Genomic DNA, 22,330 nt, shown 5'->3' with positions numbered 1-22,330 from the left:
CCAAAACCACTTCCAAGAGCACCTCTAATACTAGCACCAAATCCACCAACGCCGGCTCCTAAACCAAATGGAGGCGTAATTGCACCTACAACACCACCAAAACCACCAAAAAAGGCAATAAAAGGTGCTGAAACTATTCATTCTGTTCATCAGCTGATGTTTTTGGTTTTTCCTTCATTTCAATTAGGCTCCTCGCGTTTATAGGGTAAGCAATTAGGCTCCTCGCGTTTAACTTCTAGATGATATAGTCACACACACTTTAGTTAATTAACATGGTATAGATCAGAATGGATGAGGTCCTAATTAAGTCTAAGCCTTACCATTACTATTCATTATTTGAAAGATTTTTCACATGCTTTGTTAGGGAATAGAAACACTAATATTCAAGACCACACATGAAGGGGATCAAGGTGTCGTAAATATATAATTAAAAACATAAAACTATCTTACCCTTTATCTAACTTATAACCTTTTAACTTTTAGGTAAGTCGATTAACATACATTTAAGTTGAAACTAAATCCTTATACATCATAAAATATCACTGCACCTTTAACAGTCTCAGGTGTATTATAAAACTAATTAAGTTACAAGGTTTTAATTTATTCTAGCTAAGCTAGGTTAGTTTAAGCAGAAACAAAAAGGTTACTTCCTTGTACTAGCATATACTTGATAAGGATTAACTAAAAGTTCTTTTTTTTCCTTGAGGAGATTATAGAGACCAAATGATTTTAACCAAGGGTGAGGTCAAGCGAGATATCTGAACTGAGAGATAGATCCAAGGATATAGTGCTATGAGAGTCTTCCTCTTCAACCATTGAAGTTGCACTCTTATTTGGCAAATTGCTAATACCATATGCTCGCACGATTTTATCATCATTATCTCCATCCTGCCCAAACAAAAATAAAAAATTCTCATTTGTAACTATATATGTCGAGTAAAGAAAGTTAACTAATAAAAGTGAATAAAGGATTTCGTTTATTACTCGAATAGTAATGGTTCCATCGAAGAAATCCCTAAACAAGTAGTATCGTCTTTCCAATCCCATCTTCTTCTCTGGCATAGATTTCCTAGAAGGGGTAAATAGGTAATTTCATATATCATCATTGAAATTCAATACTAGCTCCAGAGTTATATGTCTTATTTTTTAGGTTATTACGACATTGATGGTGTAAAAAGTGTTCACACTCAAAATAGTTCCATTTTTAATAGGAAAAAGGAAGAGAAGAAAAATGAGACGAACCATGGAGGAGGAAAAGCAGTAGAGCTGGAAGCAATTTTGTCCAAATAGTTAGTTGTTACAGTCGGATTAAGATGAGCATCAAACACAGATTTGCCATTGTTATAATTGTAACGATGAACAAGGTTTCTCTGTGAAAAATTCATTTGATCGGAACCATTAAATATGGGGGCTTTGCCATTGTTATAATTGTAACAATGAACAAGGTTTCCCTGCGGAAAATTCATTTGATCAGAACCATCAAACATGGCAGCTTTGCCTTTGATATGATTGTAACGATGAACAAGGTTTCGCTGAGGAAAATTTATTGAATCTGAACCATCAAACATGGCAGCTTTGCCTTTGATATGACTGTACCGATGAACAAGGTTTCGCTGAGGAATATTCGTTGAATCTGAACCATCAATTCTGTTTCTCTTTCTCCCATTTGCAGCTTCACCTTCAGTAAATTAAAAACCAAAAAAGGTCAAATGAGTTGGTAGTAGATGTAATTAATTAACTCAATGGCGTTACATACTTATGTGTGACAAAATTAAATCAATTTTGGTCTCCCTAACAATAGATCTAGCCTTAGTACAAGAGGTTCTAAGTCCTTTTTCAATTTTAGTTAACCTAAAGGTGATATGGAATCAGGCAAAACTCAAAAAGGCTAAAACGAAACTAAAAAAAAATTCCTCAAATGGAACTTCTAATAATTTTTTTTTGATTGCATCACCGCTTGCTACTTATTTACTTTCTATTTATCATTTTCTTAGATAATAAAATCAAGTTTCAAGCGATTGATTTTTTTTTGTGAAATTTAAAGTACGCACTTGAATCACTCCTTTAATTATATAATATATATATTCAAAATCATGTAGAAGAAATGGAATTTGATAAAAAAAGATTTAAGTAAATAGGGATATATACCTTGCATCTCTTGATGTTTCATGTTTTTGTACATCTGTTCATATCATAAAAATACATTTTCTTAAAGCCACAAAAACGGTGGAAAAAAGAGAGAAAAATAACAAAATTAAAGGGTTATGATTTGTTAATTACCTGAAGGTGACTCTTAATGTGAGATATGGCAAGGCCCTTCACATCCATTATTTGTAGCACCATCTTTGGTGTTGCTCCTAATTATTAGTATATATATATATATACATGTACCATAACAAATTCAGTAAATAAATTATATATAGATATATATATGTACCAAATTATTAAGTCATCTTGATATATAGGTTCACTCTTCTTTTATAGATAGAGGAATGTAAATCTTTATATATATATATATATATTTATATATAAAAAGAGAGAGTTAAGCTTACGGTCAACTCCACCAAGACGCTCAACAGCATACACAAAGTGGCGATGAAGATCATGAGTCCATCGGAGTCTTGGCATTGTGGATTTAACATATGCTCTTATAGCAAACTCTGATGATTTGTCGTTACTGCTATATCCTAGCTCCATGGATAAAGAAGGAGAATTTTCAGAGAATTCCAGCCCTTTCATCATTTTGTTAAAAAGAAGAGAGATTAGGATGATAAATAAGCATAGATGAAGATAGAAAGGAGTTATAAGTTTATGTTTTTAAGTATACAAAAAAACTAAAAAGGGGAGTAAGCAATAAATATTATGAATTTCTGATTACTTAATAGGATTTTCTTTGTTTGAAGTCAATATCGAAATATTCGTGTATGCCCTTACATGAGATCTGTTCTATAAGGGCCACCTCAACCTCAACAACCACCCACCACCCTCCATAAAGTCACCTTTTAAGTTTTTTTTTTTACCTTAAAAAATGGTTCTAGAGATATCATTAATATTGTTTGAACATAGATGTAATCGGTAATGTGAAGATTAGCTAAAATACAAGCTAGTGTGTGAAAACTTCTTTTGGCATCTGGTGAAGTCAGTTACAAATAATAACACAACAAGCGTGTACTGTTTGACTTATACAAGTCTTTTCTTTCACTAGTAGTTAAGAACTTTATTAAATGAAGGGTAAATATTATGAAAAAAGCTCAATAATTTTTTTAAACTTTGATATTCATTTATTTTAAACTATGAAAAAGAGATTCAACACTTAATAAAAAATAGAAGGAATATAGATAAGTTTCTATGATCTTGAATTCAAAGGCGGGTCTATGGTGTAAGGTGCGGATTTTTGGAAATTCGATAATTTTTACATAGATTCCATATTTATATTGATAGATATATTAATATACGTTAGATCTATAATTTGTGTATATAACCATTTATAATCTATGAATTTAAACTCAAAAAAAAAAAGTGAACTCAGCTGACTACATGGCGTTAAGATCTGAAATATATTTGGTAGGAATCTAGTAACAAAATTAATTTTTTGGTCAAGTGGTAGAAATAAAATTAAACTTGCTTAGATTTAGCTATCCTTGATGAGGGTTTGAATTTCTGGGGCACATGTGATGATTATTTTATTTTATTTTTTTCCATTTTATATTACTTCTCCATTTCTATTTTTTACCCCTTAAGAAATTATATATATATATATTTACTAATTTAACATTCCATTCCTTTTAGAGCCTTTATCTAGAGAAATAATCCATTTCTTTGATGGAAGAGTCTCTTCTCCAGTTTCTCCAAGTGTTATTTTATATAGTTGACATGTATCTATTTAATTTTTTAATTGATCATATTAATTCTCTTGATTAAATATCATTAACCATGGTTATGAGTACGTAATTCTCTCTCCTCTATCATCTCTTTCTTTCTTACTTATTTTGACCAAATATCATTAGTCTTGGTTATTAGTAATTCTCTCTCCTCTCATTCCTTTCTCAATCAGCAAAAAATACTTCTTCCCCTTCAAAACTCTCCAGAAAATTGATTGAAATCTGGGAGAGTGACGAACCAAATCTGGGAGAGGGGAGAGAGAAGAACGAAAATATATGTATACATACAATTTATCTCGCTTTATAAAAAAAAATAACACATCTCATACATTTGTGTTTGTATAAAAGCGAGAGAGGCGAGGGAGACTGCCACCAAAACGAAAGTGGCGAGCGAGATTCCACCAGAGAGAGGTGAAAATAGAAATAAGTTGTTATAGGGTACAGTTAAATCAAACTATATTTATAGCATTTATTTTAATTAATAATTTGCTATTATATACAATTTTCCCAAAAACATTTCACTTAATTAATATAATAGTACTCCACAGTCTGCATTGAAAAATATATATACTTTCTTCGTTTTAACTAATTATGTGAACCTATCTAATTTGACTAGTCTCGCAATCTAAAAAAAAAGATGAAATTTTTACATGTTATAATAAGATATTATAAACTTGTGATTCTAATCCTGTCATACCATTTTTGTGATTGTAATTAGAGTTTTTCATTAAGGATAAATTAGAAAATTCAAATTAAATCGTTTCCAAATTTAAAAAGTTTATCATTTTTTTAAAAAATAGACTAATAATGAAACATGCTTACATAAATTGAAATAAATATATAATAATAAATAACTAAATTGATTTTTCATACAATATAGTACTATTAATTAGTAAGTACTTTTTTTTCATTTCCTTGAAAATTAACTTAAAATACTATTGATGTAACTTGTTTTTCCTAAATTTTAACATACTCTTTTATTTAGAAATATTTTGATCAATCAATTATTCATTTTTTTAAAATTAATGTATTAACTTATGTCATCAAAAGATAAAGTGGCTGTTTGCAGATCTAATTTTCTAATCATATTTTAGTAATAACAAGAATGAAGAATGGTGAAGTGAGGCCAAATAAAGAAAAGATAAAGCTGACATAATATAGGCAAAATGTGTTTGTCCTCAAAGAAACAATTCCAAATAATTCTCCAAAGTCCTCCTCATAACTCTCTCCTCCTCATCCGTATATTATACGTAGATTTATTTACTCTCTTCTTTCTTTTTTTTTTTGAAGTACATAATCCTCTTCACATTACTCTAGCCTAAATACATAATAAAAATTTGTTACATGTAACTTATTCGCGATAACTTTAACAAATAATTTAATAGATCGATCAAAACTCAAGACATATATCAAAATCATGTCGGCCCCACAGGCAAATGTACTCTATAAAAAGATAATACTATATTCGTTAGCTAATTAATTCCTCAAACATGGTATTGACAAATTAAAAGTTTTGCGTACGCCATTTATTATATTATATTGAGTTAGAGCTAGACTAGACAACAAATCATATTTGTGATTTTTCTGTAATTCATGATAGGATGACATGTCATTATTTATCATCTCTGTCCCAATATAGTAAGTAAAATGGAGTATATGTAGTTTGTGTGTAGGTGCATAAATTCGAATTATCTTACGTAAGTATTAGTTGAAGGATGGAATTAGGAAACGTAGCTAAATTATAGTACGTAAATGGACAAAAATATAATCCTTGCTGGAACAAGTCGTAAGCATGAATAATGAACACACTCGAGTTATTTCAGAAAATTAAAACTCCATGGAATTGTTGGAGAGTTTGGATAGGCCTTGTTCATATATTAAAATTCCGATATAAGAGATGATGTCACAACAGACGTGAAAATAGGATTTTAATTTAGTGTATAGTTAATTTTGAACTGTAATATAAGTATGTACATGTGAAAATAGAGTATAATTAAGGGTGTGTTTGGTATGAAGGAAAATGTTTTCCTGAAAAACAAGTAGATTTCTCATGCTTGGTTGGTGAGTAGAAATTTTTTNGGGGGAGGGGTAGGGGTGAAAAATAAAAAATTTAAGTTAAAAATATATTTTTAAAATAAAATTATTTTTTTATGGGGGATGGTGGGCAGGCAGAGGGTGGTAGGAGTATGGATTAAAAATTAAAAATTTGAAGTTGAAAAATATTTTTTTAAAACAAAATTAATTTTTTTTGGGTGTGTGTATGTGGGAGGTTGCTGCTCAGGTGGTGGTGGTGGTGGGGTTGGGGATTGGAGGCTAGGAGTGAAAAAAATATAAAATTGAAATTGAAAATATTTTTTAAAAGTAAACTAAAAATTTATTTTGAGAGGTGAGGTGGGTGGGGAGATAGGAGGTAAAGGTGAAAAAATTTAAAGTTTGAAGTCGAAAATATTTTTAAAAAAATAAATTTAATTTTTTAGAAATTGATATTTTTCAAAGGGAATGTAATTTGAAGTTGGATGAGAGTTTTGGAAAATGTTTTCCTTAACTTTTGAAGGGAAGTCATTTTCCTTAATTTTAAGGAAAATGAATTGATTTAGAAAATATTTTCCAAAACTTTTTTCTCAAACAAATATAAAAAAATTAGAAAACATTTTTCAAAAAATATTTTCCTTCCTACCAAACACACCGTAAGTTGGAAGGTTATACAATCTCATTTTATTTGTGGTCATGATGAGTGATGACCATTAATAGCTTAGGAGTAGTAATTAGGCCCAAAGGAACAAGTACTATTTAGGTAACATTGGGCTGAACTGTTCCCCTGAATCAACTATAAATTAAAGACCAATTACTCAAGAATATTTTCTCTTGTAGTATGTAAGACCTATTAGATGAGAGTGAGTTACTCGAGTAGTAAGTATCCTTGACTTTCACTCTGACGGTTGTGAGTTCAGGTCATTAAGGAGTTATTTGTGTTAGGTGTTAAAAGGTGTGAATAGAAAATGAAAAGTTGCGACTTTTATGAAGAGTTGTCATTTTAATGAAAAATTGTGACTTTTATAAAAAAAATTGCGACTTTTATAAAAGGTAATGACCTGTCCGAAAGATAGTGCCTTTTCCGGTAAGGGCCAATAAGAACTTTTTCGCACTACCCTTTGTTTACTATAAATTGAGGGATTTTCTCTCATTTTAATAATATAATTTCTAGACTTCTTTTCAACTACTAAATCTAGTATTCTAAGTTTACTTTACTGCCGTTGAGTGGCTCGCTGACACCAGCGTTTTGGGGTAGCAATACACTGTGATTGAGATCATTCTATCTTGGGAGGACATATTACAAATCAAATCTCGGATACTAGAGGGGAATAATTTCCTTAAGGGGACACCGTGCATTTAGTGGGCTTGATATTCTTTTTGTCTTTCTAGATTCTGGTATGTGTCACAGATTTTAGATTTGTGAATTAATTTTTGTCTATCTGTTTTTCACTGGTTCATTAAACTTCGGTAACTTCGTGTTTCTGCAAAGTTTGTTAGAATCAATAAGATTTTTTAAACACAGACTGACAACAATTCTTATTGAAAAAAAAATTCGTCTATTTTTTCTAATCTGTTTCTGATTTTAGTTTCTCTACTAGTTTTAATTTTCTAGTTGTGAAAATGTTCTTTAACTTTGTTATGTCTTACCAAATTCTTAAAGTATTGTTCCAAGTACCTTAGGAATACAAGATGAACAACTCGAATGACCTTAAAGTAAAGAAAGTTATTATCAGCTAATCAATGTAGATTTAACCAAAAGTTTGGGGAAAAAATAATGAGATGTGAAATGATACAGTTCAACAATTAAACACATGATACAAATATGATATAGAAGGAAAAGAAGAGACTAGTTATAAGTCATAGCTCAAACTCAGCTTCATTAACTCTTCCCAGATTAAATCTTTCCCTTAGCTTACATAGATATACGTCGGTCACCCTCTCGTGACAGAAAACTAGCAAGAACAACTACATTGTTTCAAAGAGGTCTAGTACGATGACCTCTAGCTTTGCCACAAAGAATAGCATTCTTTGGTATTGGGAGTTCATCTCTCCAAGAATTGGCTGGGGAGTAAACTCTTAAGTAGAATTGTTGACCCAAGTACCTCCTTGACCAATACTCAGACCTTATGTTCTACATTCCTACATTGTCAAATGCCATGTATATTGCGGTCCATAACTTAGGATACACCTGAATTACATAAAACAAATACGTTGGAACATAAGTTTAAGGATGTTTTAGCATTGAACAAAGTTGAGATTATGTGTTTTGAGTTTTGACATACCTGGACGGTGCAACGTGCAATTGTGTCCCTTAAGTTGTAGTGTGCTCTATTTGCTGGAGTCCATTGTCCACCATCCATCCTGTTCATTCACAAATATAAATTAAGAATCATGAGGACTAAATGTAAGAAAACAATAGTAATTTTGATGATAAAGAGATGATTTACCCAACAACAAATAAAAAATAGCCATCAATCCATGATTGGACACATAATTTCATTAATTGAACGATCAAGAGTATCTTACTCAATAAATTTCTTGCTATAGATAACATTCGGATATCATAAAGCATAAATTATTCTCCTAGGTGCAATTTGAAGTTACTACTATTATTTGTTCTAGTTCATAGAAACTAAATTTTCTTTGAACGAATTTATACTATTATACGGTATGTTTTAGCATCTTTTATTAATAATTAGTGAGTATAAGTTCAACGGTAGTGAATATCATTTTTAATTGTTGCATCACCTCCCTCACCTAGGTCACCTGCATCAAGTTCACCTTCAATTTTATCATTAGGATTATTGCCACCATTATCTCCAAACCCTTCATTAATATCAGAACCAAATCCACTTACACTTCCACTTCTAGCACTACTTGTTCCACCATTTCCGGTGAAAGGGCCAAAACCACTTCCAAAAGCACCTCCAATACTACCACCAAATCCACCAAAGCCGGCTCCTAAACCAAATGGAGGCCTAATTGCACCTCTAACACCCCCAAAACTGCCAAAGAAGGCGATAAAGGATTCTGGAAATATTCATTCTCTTCATCAGCGGATGCTTTTGGTTTTTCCTTTATTGCCATTAGGCTCCTCACATTTATAGGGTAAGCAAGAACACTAGTGATAATAAGAATAACAACAATAGTCGTGATTGCCATTTTGACTAGTAGAAGAAAAGAGTTGTCAATATTGGATGATGTATTGAGTGTGAGAATTTCGGATTTGCAAGCTCAAGTTATATGGGTGTTCAAAAATTGGTACAATAATTAAGAATTTGAAAGGTAGAAATTTCACTAGCTCATACACATATTGTGTGTAACATAGTCATCATGTGTTAGAGGGAGGGGAAAAAAAGAAGAAGCCAACTACATCTTTCCATAGGCATACTTTAATTAACACCTTCTCTACTACATGATAAACCTAAGTCTTAACACACATCAAACAAATCAAATTACACAACTTAATAATTATAAGGTTTAATATAATTAATTCATAACAAGGTCTTATCATTTTTAACTTTTAAATGATATAGTCACACACACTTTAGTTAATTAACATGGTATAGATTAGAAAGGATGAGGTCCTACTATTCATTATTATTTAGATTTTTCTCATGCTTGGTTGGATAATAGAACAACTAATATTCAAGCCCACACATGAAGGGGATTAAGGTGTCGTAAATATATAATTGAAAACATAAAATTCGCTAACCCTTTCTCGGACTTATAACCTTTTTAAACTTTTAGATAAGTCCATTAATATACGTTTCAGTTGAAACTAAACCCTTATACATTATAAACTATCACTGCACCATTACCAGTCTCAGGTGAATTATAAAACTAATTAAGTTACAAAGTTTTAATTAACCTAGCTAAGCTAGGTAAATTTAGACAGAAACAAGTTTCTTGTATTAGCATATACTTAATAAGGATTAACTAAAAGAGTTTTTTTTTTTCCCTTGAGGAAATAGATGAGACCAAAGGGTTTTAACCAAGAACGAGGTAAAGTGAGATATCTGAACTAAGAGATAGCTCCAAGGACATAGTGTTATGGGAGTCTTCCTCTTCAATCATTGAAGTTGCACTCTTATTTGGCAAATTGCTAATACCATATGCTCACACGATTTTATCATCATCATCTCCATCTTGCCCAAATAAAAATAAAATTCTCATTAGTAACTATATATGTCAAAGTAAAGAAAATTAATTAATAAAAAGTCAATTAAGGATTTCGTTTATTACTCGAATAGTAATGGTTCCATTGAAGAAATCCCTAAACATGTAGCATAGTCCTTCCAATCTCATCTTTTTCTCTGGCATAAGTTTCCTGGAAGGGGTAAACATGTATTTTCATATATCATCGTTGAAATTCAATACTAGCTCTCGAGTTCCATTTTTAATAGGAAAAAGGAAGTGAAGAAAAATGAGACGACCCATGGAGGAGGAAAAACAGTAGAGCTGGAAGCAATTTTGTCCAAATAGTTAGTTGTCAAAGTTGGATTAAGATGACCATCAAACACGGATTTGTCATTATTATGATTGTAACGATGAACAAGGTTTCCCTGTGGAAAATCCATTTGATTTGAATTATCAAACACAGCGGCTTTGCCATTGATATGATTGTAACGGTGAACAAGGTTTCCCTGAGGAAAATTCATTGAATCTGGACCATCAATTCTGTTCCTCTTCCTCCCATTTGCAGCTTCTGCTTTAGTTAATTAAAAACCAAAAAAGATCAAACGAGTTATGGTAGACATAATTAATTAACTCAATGGCGTTACATACTTATATGTGAAAAAATAAAATTTTGATCACCCTAACAATAGATCTAGCCTTATTACGACAAGTTCAAAGTCCTTTCAAATTTGATATGGAATCAGGCAAAAAACTCAAAGAGGGTAATGAAACATAAAAAAAATTCCTGAAATGGAACTTCAAATAATATTTTTTTTCTTGATTGCTTCACCTCCACTACTCATTTACTTTCTATTTTATCCTCTTCTTAGATAATAAAATAAAGTTTCAAGCTGTTAAAAAAAAATATTCTGAATTTAATTTATGCACCTGAATCACTCCTTTAATTATATATATAACTAGTACATACAAAATCATATAGAAGAAATGGAATTTGATGAAAAAAATTAAGTAAATAGGGATATATACCTTGCATCTGTTCATGTTTCATGCTTCTGTACATCTGTTCATATCATAAAAATATATTTTCTCAAAGCCAAAAAACTGCTGGTAATAGAAAAAGAACAGAATTAAAGGGTTATGATATATTAATAATTACCTGAAGGTGGCTTAATGTGAGATATGGTAAGGCCCTTCACATCCATTATTTGTAGCACCATTTTTGGTCTTGCTCCTAATTATTAGTGTGTGTGTGTATATATAAAAATAGGTTAACTCCACCAAGACGCTCAAAAGCATGGACAACCTGGCGATGAAGATCATGTGTCCATCAGAGTCTTGGCATTCTGGATTTTAGGTATGGTCTTATAGCAAACTCTGATGATTTATCGCTACTGCTTTTTCCTAGCTCCATGGATAAAGAAGGAGAATTTTCAGAGAATCATTCTGTGAAAAGATGAGAGGTTAGGAAGATAGCTAAGTTAGATGAAGAAAGAAAGGAGTTATAAATCTAAGTTTTTAAGTATAAAATAAAACTAAAAAGGGAGTAATAAATATAAGGGAGCTAGCTAGCCAGTCACTGTTGTCACCATTTTGTCTACTTGTGTCAAGGCTTTTAAATTTACAACTAGGATTTTCTTACGTAAAAATTTTCCAAGTCTTATGAATTTTGATTATGAAGCTGATTTTTTTTTTTAATTTTGTTCAATTTTGCACTCATAATTAGATGACTCGAAAAAAGAAGGAAGAAAATGAATAAGGAATTAGAATATTATTAAAAAAGATTCTGAATTTATATTCTTTGTTTGAAGTCGATATCGAAACATTCTTGTGTGCCCTTACATGAGATCTTTTCTTATAAGGGCCACCTCAACCTCACCAACGCCCCCCCCCCCCCTCCTTAAAGTCACCTTTTAAATTTTTTTTAACCATAAAAAATGGTCTAAAGATACCATTGATAGTGTTTGAACATAGATGTAATCGTCAATGTAGAGATTAGCTAAAATACAAAATTAGTGTGTGAAAACTTCTTTTGGCATCTGATGAAGTGAGTTACAAATAATTAACGCAATAAGTGTGTATCTTATGATTTATACAAGTGTTTTCACTAATAGTTAAGAACTTTATTAAATAAAGGGTAAATATTATGATAAAAGCTCAATAATTTTTTTAAATTTTGAATTATTCATTTATTTTAAACTGTGAAAAAAAGATTCAACAATTCACTTAATAAAAAATAGAAGGAATATAAATAAGCTTCTATGATCTTGAATTCAAAGGAGGATTATGGTGTAAGGTGTGGATTTTTGCAAATTCGATAATTTTTACATAGATTCCGTATTTATATTTATAATATATTAAATATTCGTTAGTGTATAATTTGTGTATATAACCATTTATAATCTATGAATATAAACTCAAAAAAGAAAATAATGAACTCAGCAGACTATATAGCGTTAAGATCTCAAATATATTTGGTAGGAATCTAGTAACAAAATTAATTTTCTGGTCAAGTGGTATAAATAAAATTAACTATCCTCCTTGATGACGGTTTGAATTTCTGGGGCACATATGACGGTAATTTTTTTTTCTCCATTCTATATTGCTTCTCCATTTTTGTTTTTTATCTCTTGAGAAATTATATATTACAAAATATATATCTATCTATCTCTCTCTCTCTATATATATATATATACTAATTTACCATTCCATTCCTTTTAGAGCCTTTATCTAAAGAATAATCCACTCCTTTGACGGAAGAGGCTCCTCCCCAGTAATGATCTCTTAGTTTTTCCAAGTGCTCTCTTATATAATTGACATGTGTCTGTTTAATTTTTTAATTGATCAGATTAATTTTCTTGACTAAATACTATTAACCATGGTTATTAGTAATTCTCTCTTCTCTCCTCTCTCATCTCTGATCTCTTTCTTTCTCACTTAATAGTGCAACAAACATTTTCTCCCGTAAAAAAATTGTTTTGTTAACAACAAGTCACTGTTCCTTTTCATTAATTTCACACCATGATAAAAAAAAAACAATTCAAAGGAAGAATTCGGGTTATAAAATTTAATTTTAAGGTTCAATATAATTAATTTATAATAAGGTCTTTCATTTTTAATTTCTAGATGATATAGTCACACACACTTTAGTTAATTAACATGGTATAGATCAGAACACATGAGGTCCTAATTAAGTCTAAGCCTTACCATTACTATGCATTATGATAAAGATTTTTCACATGCTTAATATTCAAGCCCACACATGAAGAGGATCGAGGTGTCGTAAATATATAATTAAAAACACAAAATTAGCTTACCTTTTCTCTGACTTATAACCTTTTTAAACTTAGAGATAAGTTGATTAACTTATATTTCAGTTGAAACTATACCCTTATACATTATAAATTATCGTTGCACCTTTAATCTAATTAAGTTGCAAAGTTTCAATTAACCTAGCTAAGCTAGGTTAGTTTAAATAGAAACAAGTTTCTTGTATTAGCATATACTTAATAAGGATTAACTAAAAGAGCTTTTTTTTTTGTTTTTTCCCTTGAGGAAATGGAAGAGACCAAAGGATTTCAACCAAGAGTAAGGTCAAGAGAGATATCTGAACTGAGAGATAGCTCCAAGGACATAGTGCTATGGGAGTCTTCCTCTTCAATCATTGAAGTTGCACTCTTATTTGGCAAATTGCTAATACCATATGCTCGCAAGATTTTATTATCATCATCTCCATCCTGCCCAAACAAAAATAAAATTCTCATTTGTAACTATATATGTCAAGTAAAGAAAGTTAATTAATAAAAGTGAATTAAGGATTTCTTTTATTACTCGAATAGTAATGGTTCCATCGAAGAAATCCCTAAACATGTAGCATCGTCCTTCCAATCCCATCTTCTTCTCTGGCATAGGTTTCCTGGAAGGGGTAAACATGTAATTTCATATATCATCATTGAAATTCAATACTAGCTCCGGAGTTATCTATTTTCAGATTATTACAACATTGATGGTGTAAAAAATGTTCACACTAAAAAATAGTCCCATTTTTAACAGAAAAAAGGAAGAGAAGAAAAATGAGACAAACCATGGAGGAGGAAAAACAGTAGAGCTGGAAGCAATTTTGTCCAAATAGTTAGTTGTTACAGTCGGATTAAGATGACCATCAAACACAGATTTGCCATTGTTATGATTGTAACGATGAACAAGATTTCCCTGTGGAAAATTCATTTGATCGGAACCATTAAATATGGGGGCTTTGCCATTGTTATGATTGTAACAATGAACAAGGTTTCCCCGAGGAAAATTTATTTGATCAGAACCATCAAACATGGCAGCTTTGCCTTTGATATGATTGTAACCATTAACAAGGTTTCCCTGTGGAAAATTCATTTGATCGGAACCATCAATCACAGCGGCTTTGCCATTGATATGATTGTAACGATGAACAAGGTTTCCCTGAGCAATATTCATTGAATCTGAACCATCAATTCTGTTTCTCTTTCTCCCATTTGCAGCTTCTGCTTCAATTAATTAAAAACCAAAAAAGGTCAAATGAGTTGGTGGTCGACGTAATTAATTAACTCAATGGCGTTACATACTAATATGTGACAAAATTAAATCAATTTTGGTCTCCCTAACAATAGATCTAGCCTTAGAAAAAGTTGTTCTAAGTCCTTTTTTCAATTTTAGCAATCCTAAAGGTGATATGGAATCAGGCAAAACTCAAAAAAGGGCTAAAATGAAACATAAAAAAAATTCCTCAAATGGAACTTCAAATAACATTTTTTTTTCTTGATTGCTTCACCGTTCACTACTCATTTACTTTCTATTTTATCATCTTCTTAGATAATAAAATCAAGTTTCAAGCGGTTGAAAAAAAATCGCAAAAATTAAATTATGCACCTTAATCACTCCTNTATATATATATATATATATATAACTAGTACATACAAAATCATATAGAAGAACTAGAATTTGATGGAAAAAATTAAGTAAATAGGGATATATACCTTGCATCTCTTGACGTTTCAAGCTTCTGTACATCTGTTCATATCATAAAAATATATTTTCTTAAGGTGGAAAAAAAATAAAGAAGAACAAAATTAAAGGGTTAAGATCTGATAATTACCTGAAGGTGACTCTTAATGTGAGATATAGTAAGGCCCTTCACATCCATTATTTGTAGCACCATCTTTGGTGTTGCTCCTAATTATTAGTATATATATATACAAATTATTAAGCCATCATGATATATAGATCCACTCCTCTTTTTTAATAGTGTACTGTAAAATCTTAAAAAAAACAAAAAAGAGAAAGTTAAGCTTACGATCAACTCCACCAAGATGATCAACAGCATGCACAAAGCGGCGATGAAGATCATCAGTCCATCGGAGTCTTGGCATTATTGGTTTAACAAACGCTCTTATGGCAAACTCTGATGATTTATCGCTATTGCTGTTTCCTAGCTCCATGGATAAAGAAGGAGAATTTTCAGAGAATCATTCTGTGAAAAGATGAGAGGTTAGGAAGATAGCTAAGTTACATGAAGAGAGAAAGGAGTTATAAGTCTATGTTTTTAAGTATACAAAAAAAAAAGGAGTAATAAATATAAGGGAGTTAGCTAGCTAGTCACTGTTGTCACCTTTTTGTCTACTTGTGTCAAGGCTTTTAAATTTAAAGAAAAGATTTTCTTACATAAAAATTTTCCAAAGTCTTATGAATTTTGATTATGAAGCTGAATTTTTTTTTATTTTGTTCAACTTTGCACTCATAATTAGATGACTCTAAAAAAAGGAAGAAAATGTATAAGGAATTGGAGTATTATTAAAAAACATTCTGAATTTCTTATTACTTTATAGGACATTATATTCTTTGTTTGAAGTCAGTATCGAAACATTCTTGTGTGCCCTTACATGAGAACTCTTCTATAATGGCCACCTCAACCTCAACAACCACCCACCACCCTCCTTAAAGTCACTTTTTAAGTTTTTTTTAACCTTAAAAAAGGGTTCAAAGATATCATTAATAGTGTTTGAACATAGATGTAATCATCAATGTGAAGATTAGCTAAAATACAAAACTAGTGTGTGAAAATCTCTTTTGGCATCTGGTGAAGTCAGTTACAAATAATTAACATAACAAGCGTGTACTGTATGACTTATACAAGTCTTTTCACTAGTAGTTAAGAACATTATTAAATGAAGGCTAAATATTATGAAAAAAGCTCCATAATTTTTTTTAACTTTGAATTATTCTTTTATTTTAAATTATGAAAAAAAAGATTCAACTATTCACTTAATAAAAAATAGAAGGAATATAAGCTTCTATGATCTTCAATTCAAAGGAGGATCTATAGATAAGCTTCTATGATCTTCAATTCAAAGGAGGATCTATAGATAAGCTTCTATGATCTTCAATTCAAAGGAGGATCTATAGTGTGAGGTGCGGATTTTTGGAAATTTGATAATTTTTACATAGATTTCGTATTTATATTGATAAATTTATTAAATATCCGTTAGATGTCTAATTTGTGTGTATAACCATTTATAATCTATGAATATAAACTCAAAAAAGAAAACAGTAAACTCAGCGGACTACATGGCGTTAAGATCTCAAATATATTTGGTAGGAATCTAGTAACAAAATTAATTTTTTGGTCAAGTGGTAGAAATAAAATCAAACTCGCTTAGATTTAGCTATCCTCCTTGATGAGGATTTGAATCTCTGGGGCACATATGATGATAATTTTTTTTCTCCATTCTTTATTAGTTCTCCATTTTTTGTTTTTTTATCTTTTAAGAAATTACAAAAAGAAAATTATATATATATATATATATATATATATATATATATATGTATGTATGTATATACTAATTTACCGCTCCATTCTTTTAGAGTCTATATCTAGAGAAATAATTTAATCTTTTGACGGAAGAGGCTCCTCTCCAGTAATGATCTCTCTAGTTTCCCCAAGTGCTCTCTTATATAGTTGACATGTGATTATTTAATTTTTTAATGGATCAGATTAATTTTCTTGACTAAATACCATTAGCAATGGTTATTAGTAATTCTCTCTCTTCTCTCCACTCTCATCTTTCATCTCTTTCTTTCTCACTTAATTATGCAACAAACATTTTCTCCTATAAAAAATTTGCTTTGTTAACAACAAGTCACTTTTCCTTTTCATTAATTTCACACCGTGATAAAAGAAGACAAATTCAAAGGATGAATTTAGGTTATAAAATTTAATAAATTCAACCCATGAGACTACTTCTTTGAAGCTTGGTTCCACAAAACTCTATCGTCTTCTTCGTAACATCATTTTTTTTCAATTTGGAATTTTTGCAAAAACTAACTAAAAGATCTAGAAAGGGCACCAAAAATGGGTAGAAAAATATTTTTTCATATATTTTTTCGGTGAAATTCTCCATTTATTTTTTGGGTCTTCTTTTCTTGTGGTATTTATAATTGTAATCTTTAATTGGGACTAATCACTACATTTCAGTCTTTCTCTTTTGAGACTCTCCCTAGTTGTTCATATGTAAGTGTAAAAACATTAAAATATTGATGTAATTTTAATTTTTAATTGTTTGATCTACACGAATGATGTTTGATTGCTCTACTTTTTGGAGAATTTTGAATGGAAAGAAGTAATTCTTTGCTGATTGAGAAAAGAATGGAAGGAGAGAGAATTGCTAATAACCATGACTAATGATATTTGGTCAAAAAAAAGGTGAGAAAGTAAGAGATGAGAGGTGACAGAGAATTAGTAATAATAATGGTTAATGGTATCTGGTTACAAAAATTAATCCGGTTCATTACAAAAATAAATAGACACGTGTCAATTATATAAGATAACACTCGAAGAAACTAGAAACATCATTGCAGGAGAGGAGCCTCTTCCTTCCTTTGACTAACAGTGCACATGAAAAGAAAAAGATTTTCTTAGAACTAAACGATATTTAAGGTTTCAAAAAGAACAATTTTAAGTATGAAACGAGAAATTGAATTAATTATATTTTGAATTGAATTTGATATAATTTTAATTTAAAATCAGTGATTTCGGGATTCAAGTCTAGAGTCTCCAGGTGAGACATTCGGTTCACAAACCGAAAATCTATCTCCACAACAAGCTCTTCAATTTAACCAGGTCCGGCACGCTTTGGACTTTTCACCACCAAAATCGTTGAGGCCCCGTGAAGACGGTTCTACTTCACTGGAAAGACGCAATACCCATTAGCAAGCATCTGGTGATCAATGAAAAAAGTCTTTTTTTTAAACTCTGTTAATAAGGGTAATACAAAAAGGGATCGACAAGGGGGTGCATAGGGGAGGGGGGAAGCAAAAACTCCAGCTCGAAGGTAACTTAAAAAAAAAACTACAATTGACTGCACAATGATGAGGGTAGTGTCAAACTTTTCAGTTACTAATTGAAGTCAAAAAAACCTTATCGAAACTGTTACACATATAACATAAAAAGATTCTTGAAGAAACTATCTTTTTTAGATTGCATCACTGCACACATTTACTTACTTTTCTTTGAATAATTGAAAGATCATAGACTTCTCAATTCATACTACTGTTTATTCGGATAAAAATCATATATATATATCAAGTTTCAAATTAGTCAATGAGTACTTATATATACTACGATATGATGCGTTGGAGCAATTTTAAAAAATAAAAACAAATTTGTGTGTTCTACGCACAAATTTTTCTCTTGTACAGTGAATTAATTACATATGGAATCAACAATGCTATGCCCCAAGGGTAAGAAAATCACAAATGATTTTCTTGAATCCTTTTATAATTTGACATAAATAGCTAATTATATCAGAGTAACGGATATAATTTTAGCGTAAAACTAAATTCATTAAAAATTTGTGTGTAAATATTAGCTAGCCCATCATCATACTAAAAGGAGAATTGGTCATGAGTCTGTTGTCATGTTTTGTTTACTTGTGTATTGAGGCTTTTTTTCCTTGTAAAAAATTGAGTTCATCTTGAAGAGAGTTTAATTTAACAGTAAGTCTTTTTGAATTTTGATTACACAGACAGAATGATTTCACGGAATTTTATGATATGTTCAATCTAGAATTCATTATAGGATGAAAAATTGTGAAAAAGGAAACAAAAAAATATTCTGCTCATGAAAAGGCCAAAGGGTTGATTGATGATAAGTCTTACTTTTTACAACATAGTCAGTATCAAAACATTCTCATATATTATTTATATATATATATACCAAAAAAATCATAAGGGGGCCTTCACCACCCGTTTTTCATCCTTTAAATAATTCGTGTTATATTATATACTTCCTTGTATTTTTTAAGAATCTTATTGCACACCTCTAATTAAAAAAAGACATTCAAGCAGTAGGTTTTATTATAAAAGTATTTATTGAAATTATCCTTTATTTTTCTTAAAACATCTGACTTAATTAATATAATAGTTCTCGACAGTTAATGGCAGATCCAGAATTTTCATTGAAAGGTGCGATGTATAAAGAAGTAAGTACGTAAAAATTACAAGATGAAAAACTGAATGACATGGGAGGAAAATATTAACTTTAATCCGCTAAATTTAACTTATATTGTCATGGTGTGTTTAGCTTCTTCCTACTTTTACCCTATTCCATCATGCTTCTAAAATTTCTAGTGTATTTTTTTTTATATTACAGTATTCTACTTTTTTTCTAAATTTTAAATTAGTGTACATTCAATCATATGTTAGTTTAAAAACCATCAAGATTCTTTAGAAAGATGTAAAGATCGAGTTATTAATATTATAGTGCATATTCATAAGATAAATAAATGACATTGTCGATTTTTTTAGTTCATTTAATTCAATTTACTAGGTTAATCATTTGTTAAGAAAACAAATTACGAACCAATCAAATAAGTTTAGTTTAGTTTTCATCGACTTGAAAAAAGTAAAAAAGAGATATAATGAAATTTTTTTAAAAAAAATCAATTAAATAGATTTTATTAAAAAAAATATTCACAACTTTTTAGTTGTTGCATTCGGTTAATCTGAATTTACTTTATTCTATATAATAGTTTTCTAATTCAATTTTAAATTTAATAACAATTCATCATTTTTTTCAAAGAGTTTCTTTAAGTTAGTACATCAGAAGAGAGGTATGTAGAAATAAAATGAGCAATACAAATAAGAATAATAAAAGAACAAAATATTTAAAATGTGACTAATAAATTTAAACAAAAATAAATTAAGAAAAAGATATAAGATAAAAAGAAAACTAAAAAAAATAAAAAAAATATATAATTTTAGATTGAATAAACCTATCACACTCAATGAGAATCGAACTCAAAACCTGCAACATAACAATGAACCCCTTGCCAGTGAGCCGCACTGTTAATATGTATTTACTTAACATCAGAAGTTCACCTTGTGCATATCGTATAATTTTTCGACAAGGGTTCGGATTTAATCATGTCATACTATTTATGTAGTTGTAATTAGAGTTATTCATTAAGGATAAATTAAAAAATTCAAATTAATTCGTTTCCAAATTTAAAAATTAAATCATTTTAAAAAAAATCGACTAGTAATGAAATACACTTACATAAATTGAAATAAATATAATAATAAATACCTAAACGGATTTTTCATACAAAATATAATACTATAACTCTTATTCATTTCATTGATAGTTAACTTAAAATACTATTTATGTAACTTATTTTTTCTAAATATTAACACACATTTATTTAGAAATAGTTTAACCAAACAAAAATGAGAAAACTAAAAACATTTAATTCCTCCTTGTGCCAAAACAAATGCACCCATATAGTTTGAATTAATTATTTATGTTTTTAGAAAGAATGTATTAACTTATGTCATCGAAAGACCAAGGGGCTGTTGGCAGATCTAATTTTCTAATCATATTTAAGTAATAACAAGAATGAAGATTGGTGAAGTGAGGCCAAAAATAGAAAAGATAAAGCTGACATAATATAGGCAAAATTGTGTTTGTCCTCAAGGATACAATTCCAAATAATTCTCTAAATATTTACTTTCATATAATTTTAAGTATACAAGACGCTCTACAGCATACACAAAGCGGCGATGAAGATCATGAGTCCATCGGAGTCTTGGCATTGTGGATTTAACATATGCTCTTATAGAAAACTCTGATGATTTATCGTTACTTCTATATCCTAGCTCCATGGATAAAGAAGGAGAATTTTCAGAGAATTCCAGCCCTGTCATCATTTTGTTAAAAAGATGAGAGATGAGGAAGATAGCTAAACTTAGATGAAGAGAGAAAGGAGTTATAAGTCTATGTTTTTAAGTATACAAAAAAAACTAAAAGGGAGTAAGTAATAAATATTCTGAATTTCTGATTACTTAATAGGATTTTCTTTGTTTGAAGTAAATATCGAAATATTCTTGTATGCCCTTACATGAGAACTCTTCTATAAGGGCCACCTCAACCTCAACAACCACCCACCACCCTCCGTAAAGTCACCTTTAAAGTTTTTTTAACCTTAAAAAATGGTCTAAAGATATCATTAATAGTGTTTGAACATAGATGTAATCGGTAATGTGAAGATTAGCTAAAATACAAGTTAATGTGTGAAAACCTCTTTTGACATCTGGTGAATTCAGTTATAAATAATAACACAACAAGTGTGTACTGTTTGACTTATACAAGTCTTTTCACTAGTAGTTAAGAACTTTCTTAAATGAAGGGGTAAATATTATGAAAAAAGCTCAATAATTTTTTTAAACTTTGAATTTTTAATTTATTTTAAACTATGGAAAAAAATTCAACAAATCACTTAATAAAAAAAGAAGGAATATAGAAAATAAGCTTCTATGATCTTGAATTCAAAGGCGGATCTTTAGTGTAAGGTGCGGATTTTTGAAAATTCGATAATTTTTACATAAATTTCGTATTTATATTGATAAATATATTAAATATCCGTTAGATGTATAATTTGTGTATATAACCATTTATGACCTATGAATTTAAACTCAAAAAAAAACAGTGTACTCAGCAGACTACATGGCGTTAAGATTTCAAATATATTTGCTAGTAATCTAGTAACAAAATTAATTTTTTGGTCAAGTGGTAGAATTAAAATTAAACTTGCTTAGGTTCAGCTATCCTTCTTGATGAAGGTTTGAATCTCTGGGGCATATATGATGATTATTTTATTTTATTTTTCTCCATTTTATATTACTTCTCCATTTCTATTTTTTACCCCTTAAGAAATTATTTATATATATATATATATATATATATATATATA

At 29.9% G+C, this 22,330-nt stretch overlaps 2 protein-coding genes and 1 pseudogene across 2 annotated transcripts in view; all 3 read right to left on the bottom strand.

The window, feature by feature from the left end:
• Positions 1 to 1,187: 1,187 nt before the first annotated feature.
• Positions 1,188 to 2,328, bottom strand: LOC107010733. The gene is made up of 3 exons (XM_027914137.1): positions 2,281 to 2,328; positions 2,149 to 2,182; positions 1,188 to 1,678 (listed from the first exon to the last, which is right to left on the bottom strand). The coding sequence occupies exons 1-3, from the start codon at positions 2,326 to 2,328 to the stop codon at positions 1,188 to 1,190; spliced, it is 573 nt and encodes a 190-aa protein (XP_027769938.1).
• A 7,577-nt stretch (positions 2,329 to 9,905) lies between these two features.
• LOC107010104 lies at positions 9,906 to 11,257 on the bottom strand (annotated as a pseudogene).
• Positions 11,258 to 13,382: 2,125 nt separating this feature from the next.
• The window catches only part of LOC107010820 (two-component response regulator ORR24-like), an 18,899-nt gene continuing 9,951 nt past the window's right edge, over positions 13,383 to 22,330 (bottom strand). Inside the window, exons 3-8 of the mRNA XM_027914214.1 lie at positions 15,379 to 15,551; positions 15,181 to 15,257; positions 15,062 to 15,095; positions 14,137 to 14,569; positions 13,884 to 13,968; positions 13,383 to 13,789 (exon numbers count right to left, since the gene is read on the bottom strand). Of these exons, the coding sequence (XP_027770015.1) occupies positions 13,631 to 13,789; positions 13,884 to 13,968; positions 14,137 to 14,569; positions 15,062 to 15,095; positions 15,181 to 15,257; positions 15,379 to 15,551 (961 nt within the window). The 3' untranslated portion in view covers positions 13,383 to 13,630. The remainder of the gene's footprint in view (positions 13,790 to 13,883; positions 13,969 to 14,136; positions 14,570 to 15,061; positions 15,096 to 15,180; positions 15,258 to 15,378; positions 15,552 to 22,330) is intronic.

This window comes from Solanum pennellii, chromosome 2 (assembly GCF_001406875.1).
Source record: "Solanum pennellii chromosome 2, SPENNV200".
NCBI classification, from domain to species: domain Eukaryota; kingdom Viridiplantae; phylum Streptophyta; class Magnoliopsida; order Solanales; family Solanaceae; genus Solanum; species Solanum pennellii.
The sequence above is the reverse complement of the archived record's forward strand: the minus strand, read 5'-3'. Positions and strand labels throughout refer to the sequence as shown.

Coding starts and splice junctions, on each gene's coding strand:
- LOC107010733 (XM_027914137.1), bottom strand. CDS start 2,328: ATGGATGTGAAGGGCCTTGCCATATCTCACATTAAGAGTCACCTTCAG. Junction 2,183..2,280: donor ACATTAAGAGTCACCTTCAG/GTAATTAACAAA, acceptor TGATATGAACAG/ATGTACAAAAACATGAAACA. Junction 1,679..2,148: donor GAAACATCAAGAGATGCAAG/GTATATATCCCT, acceptor AATTTACTGAAG/GTGAAGCTGCAAATGGGAGA.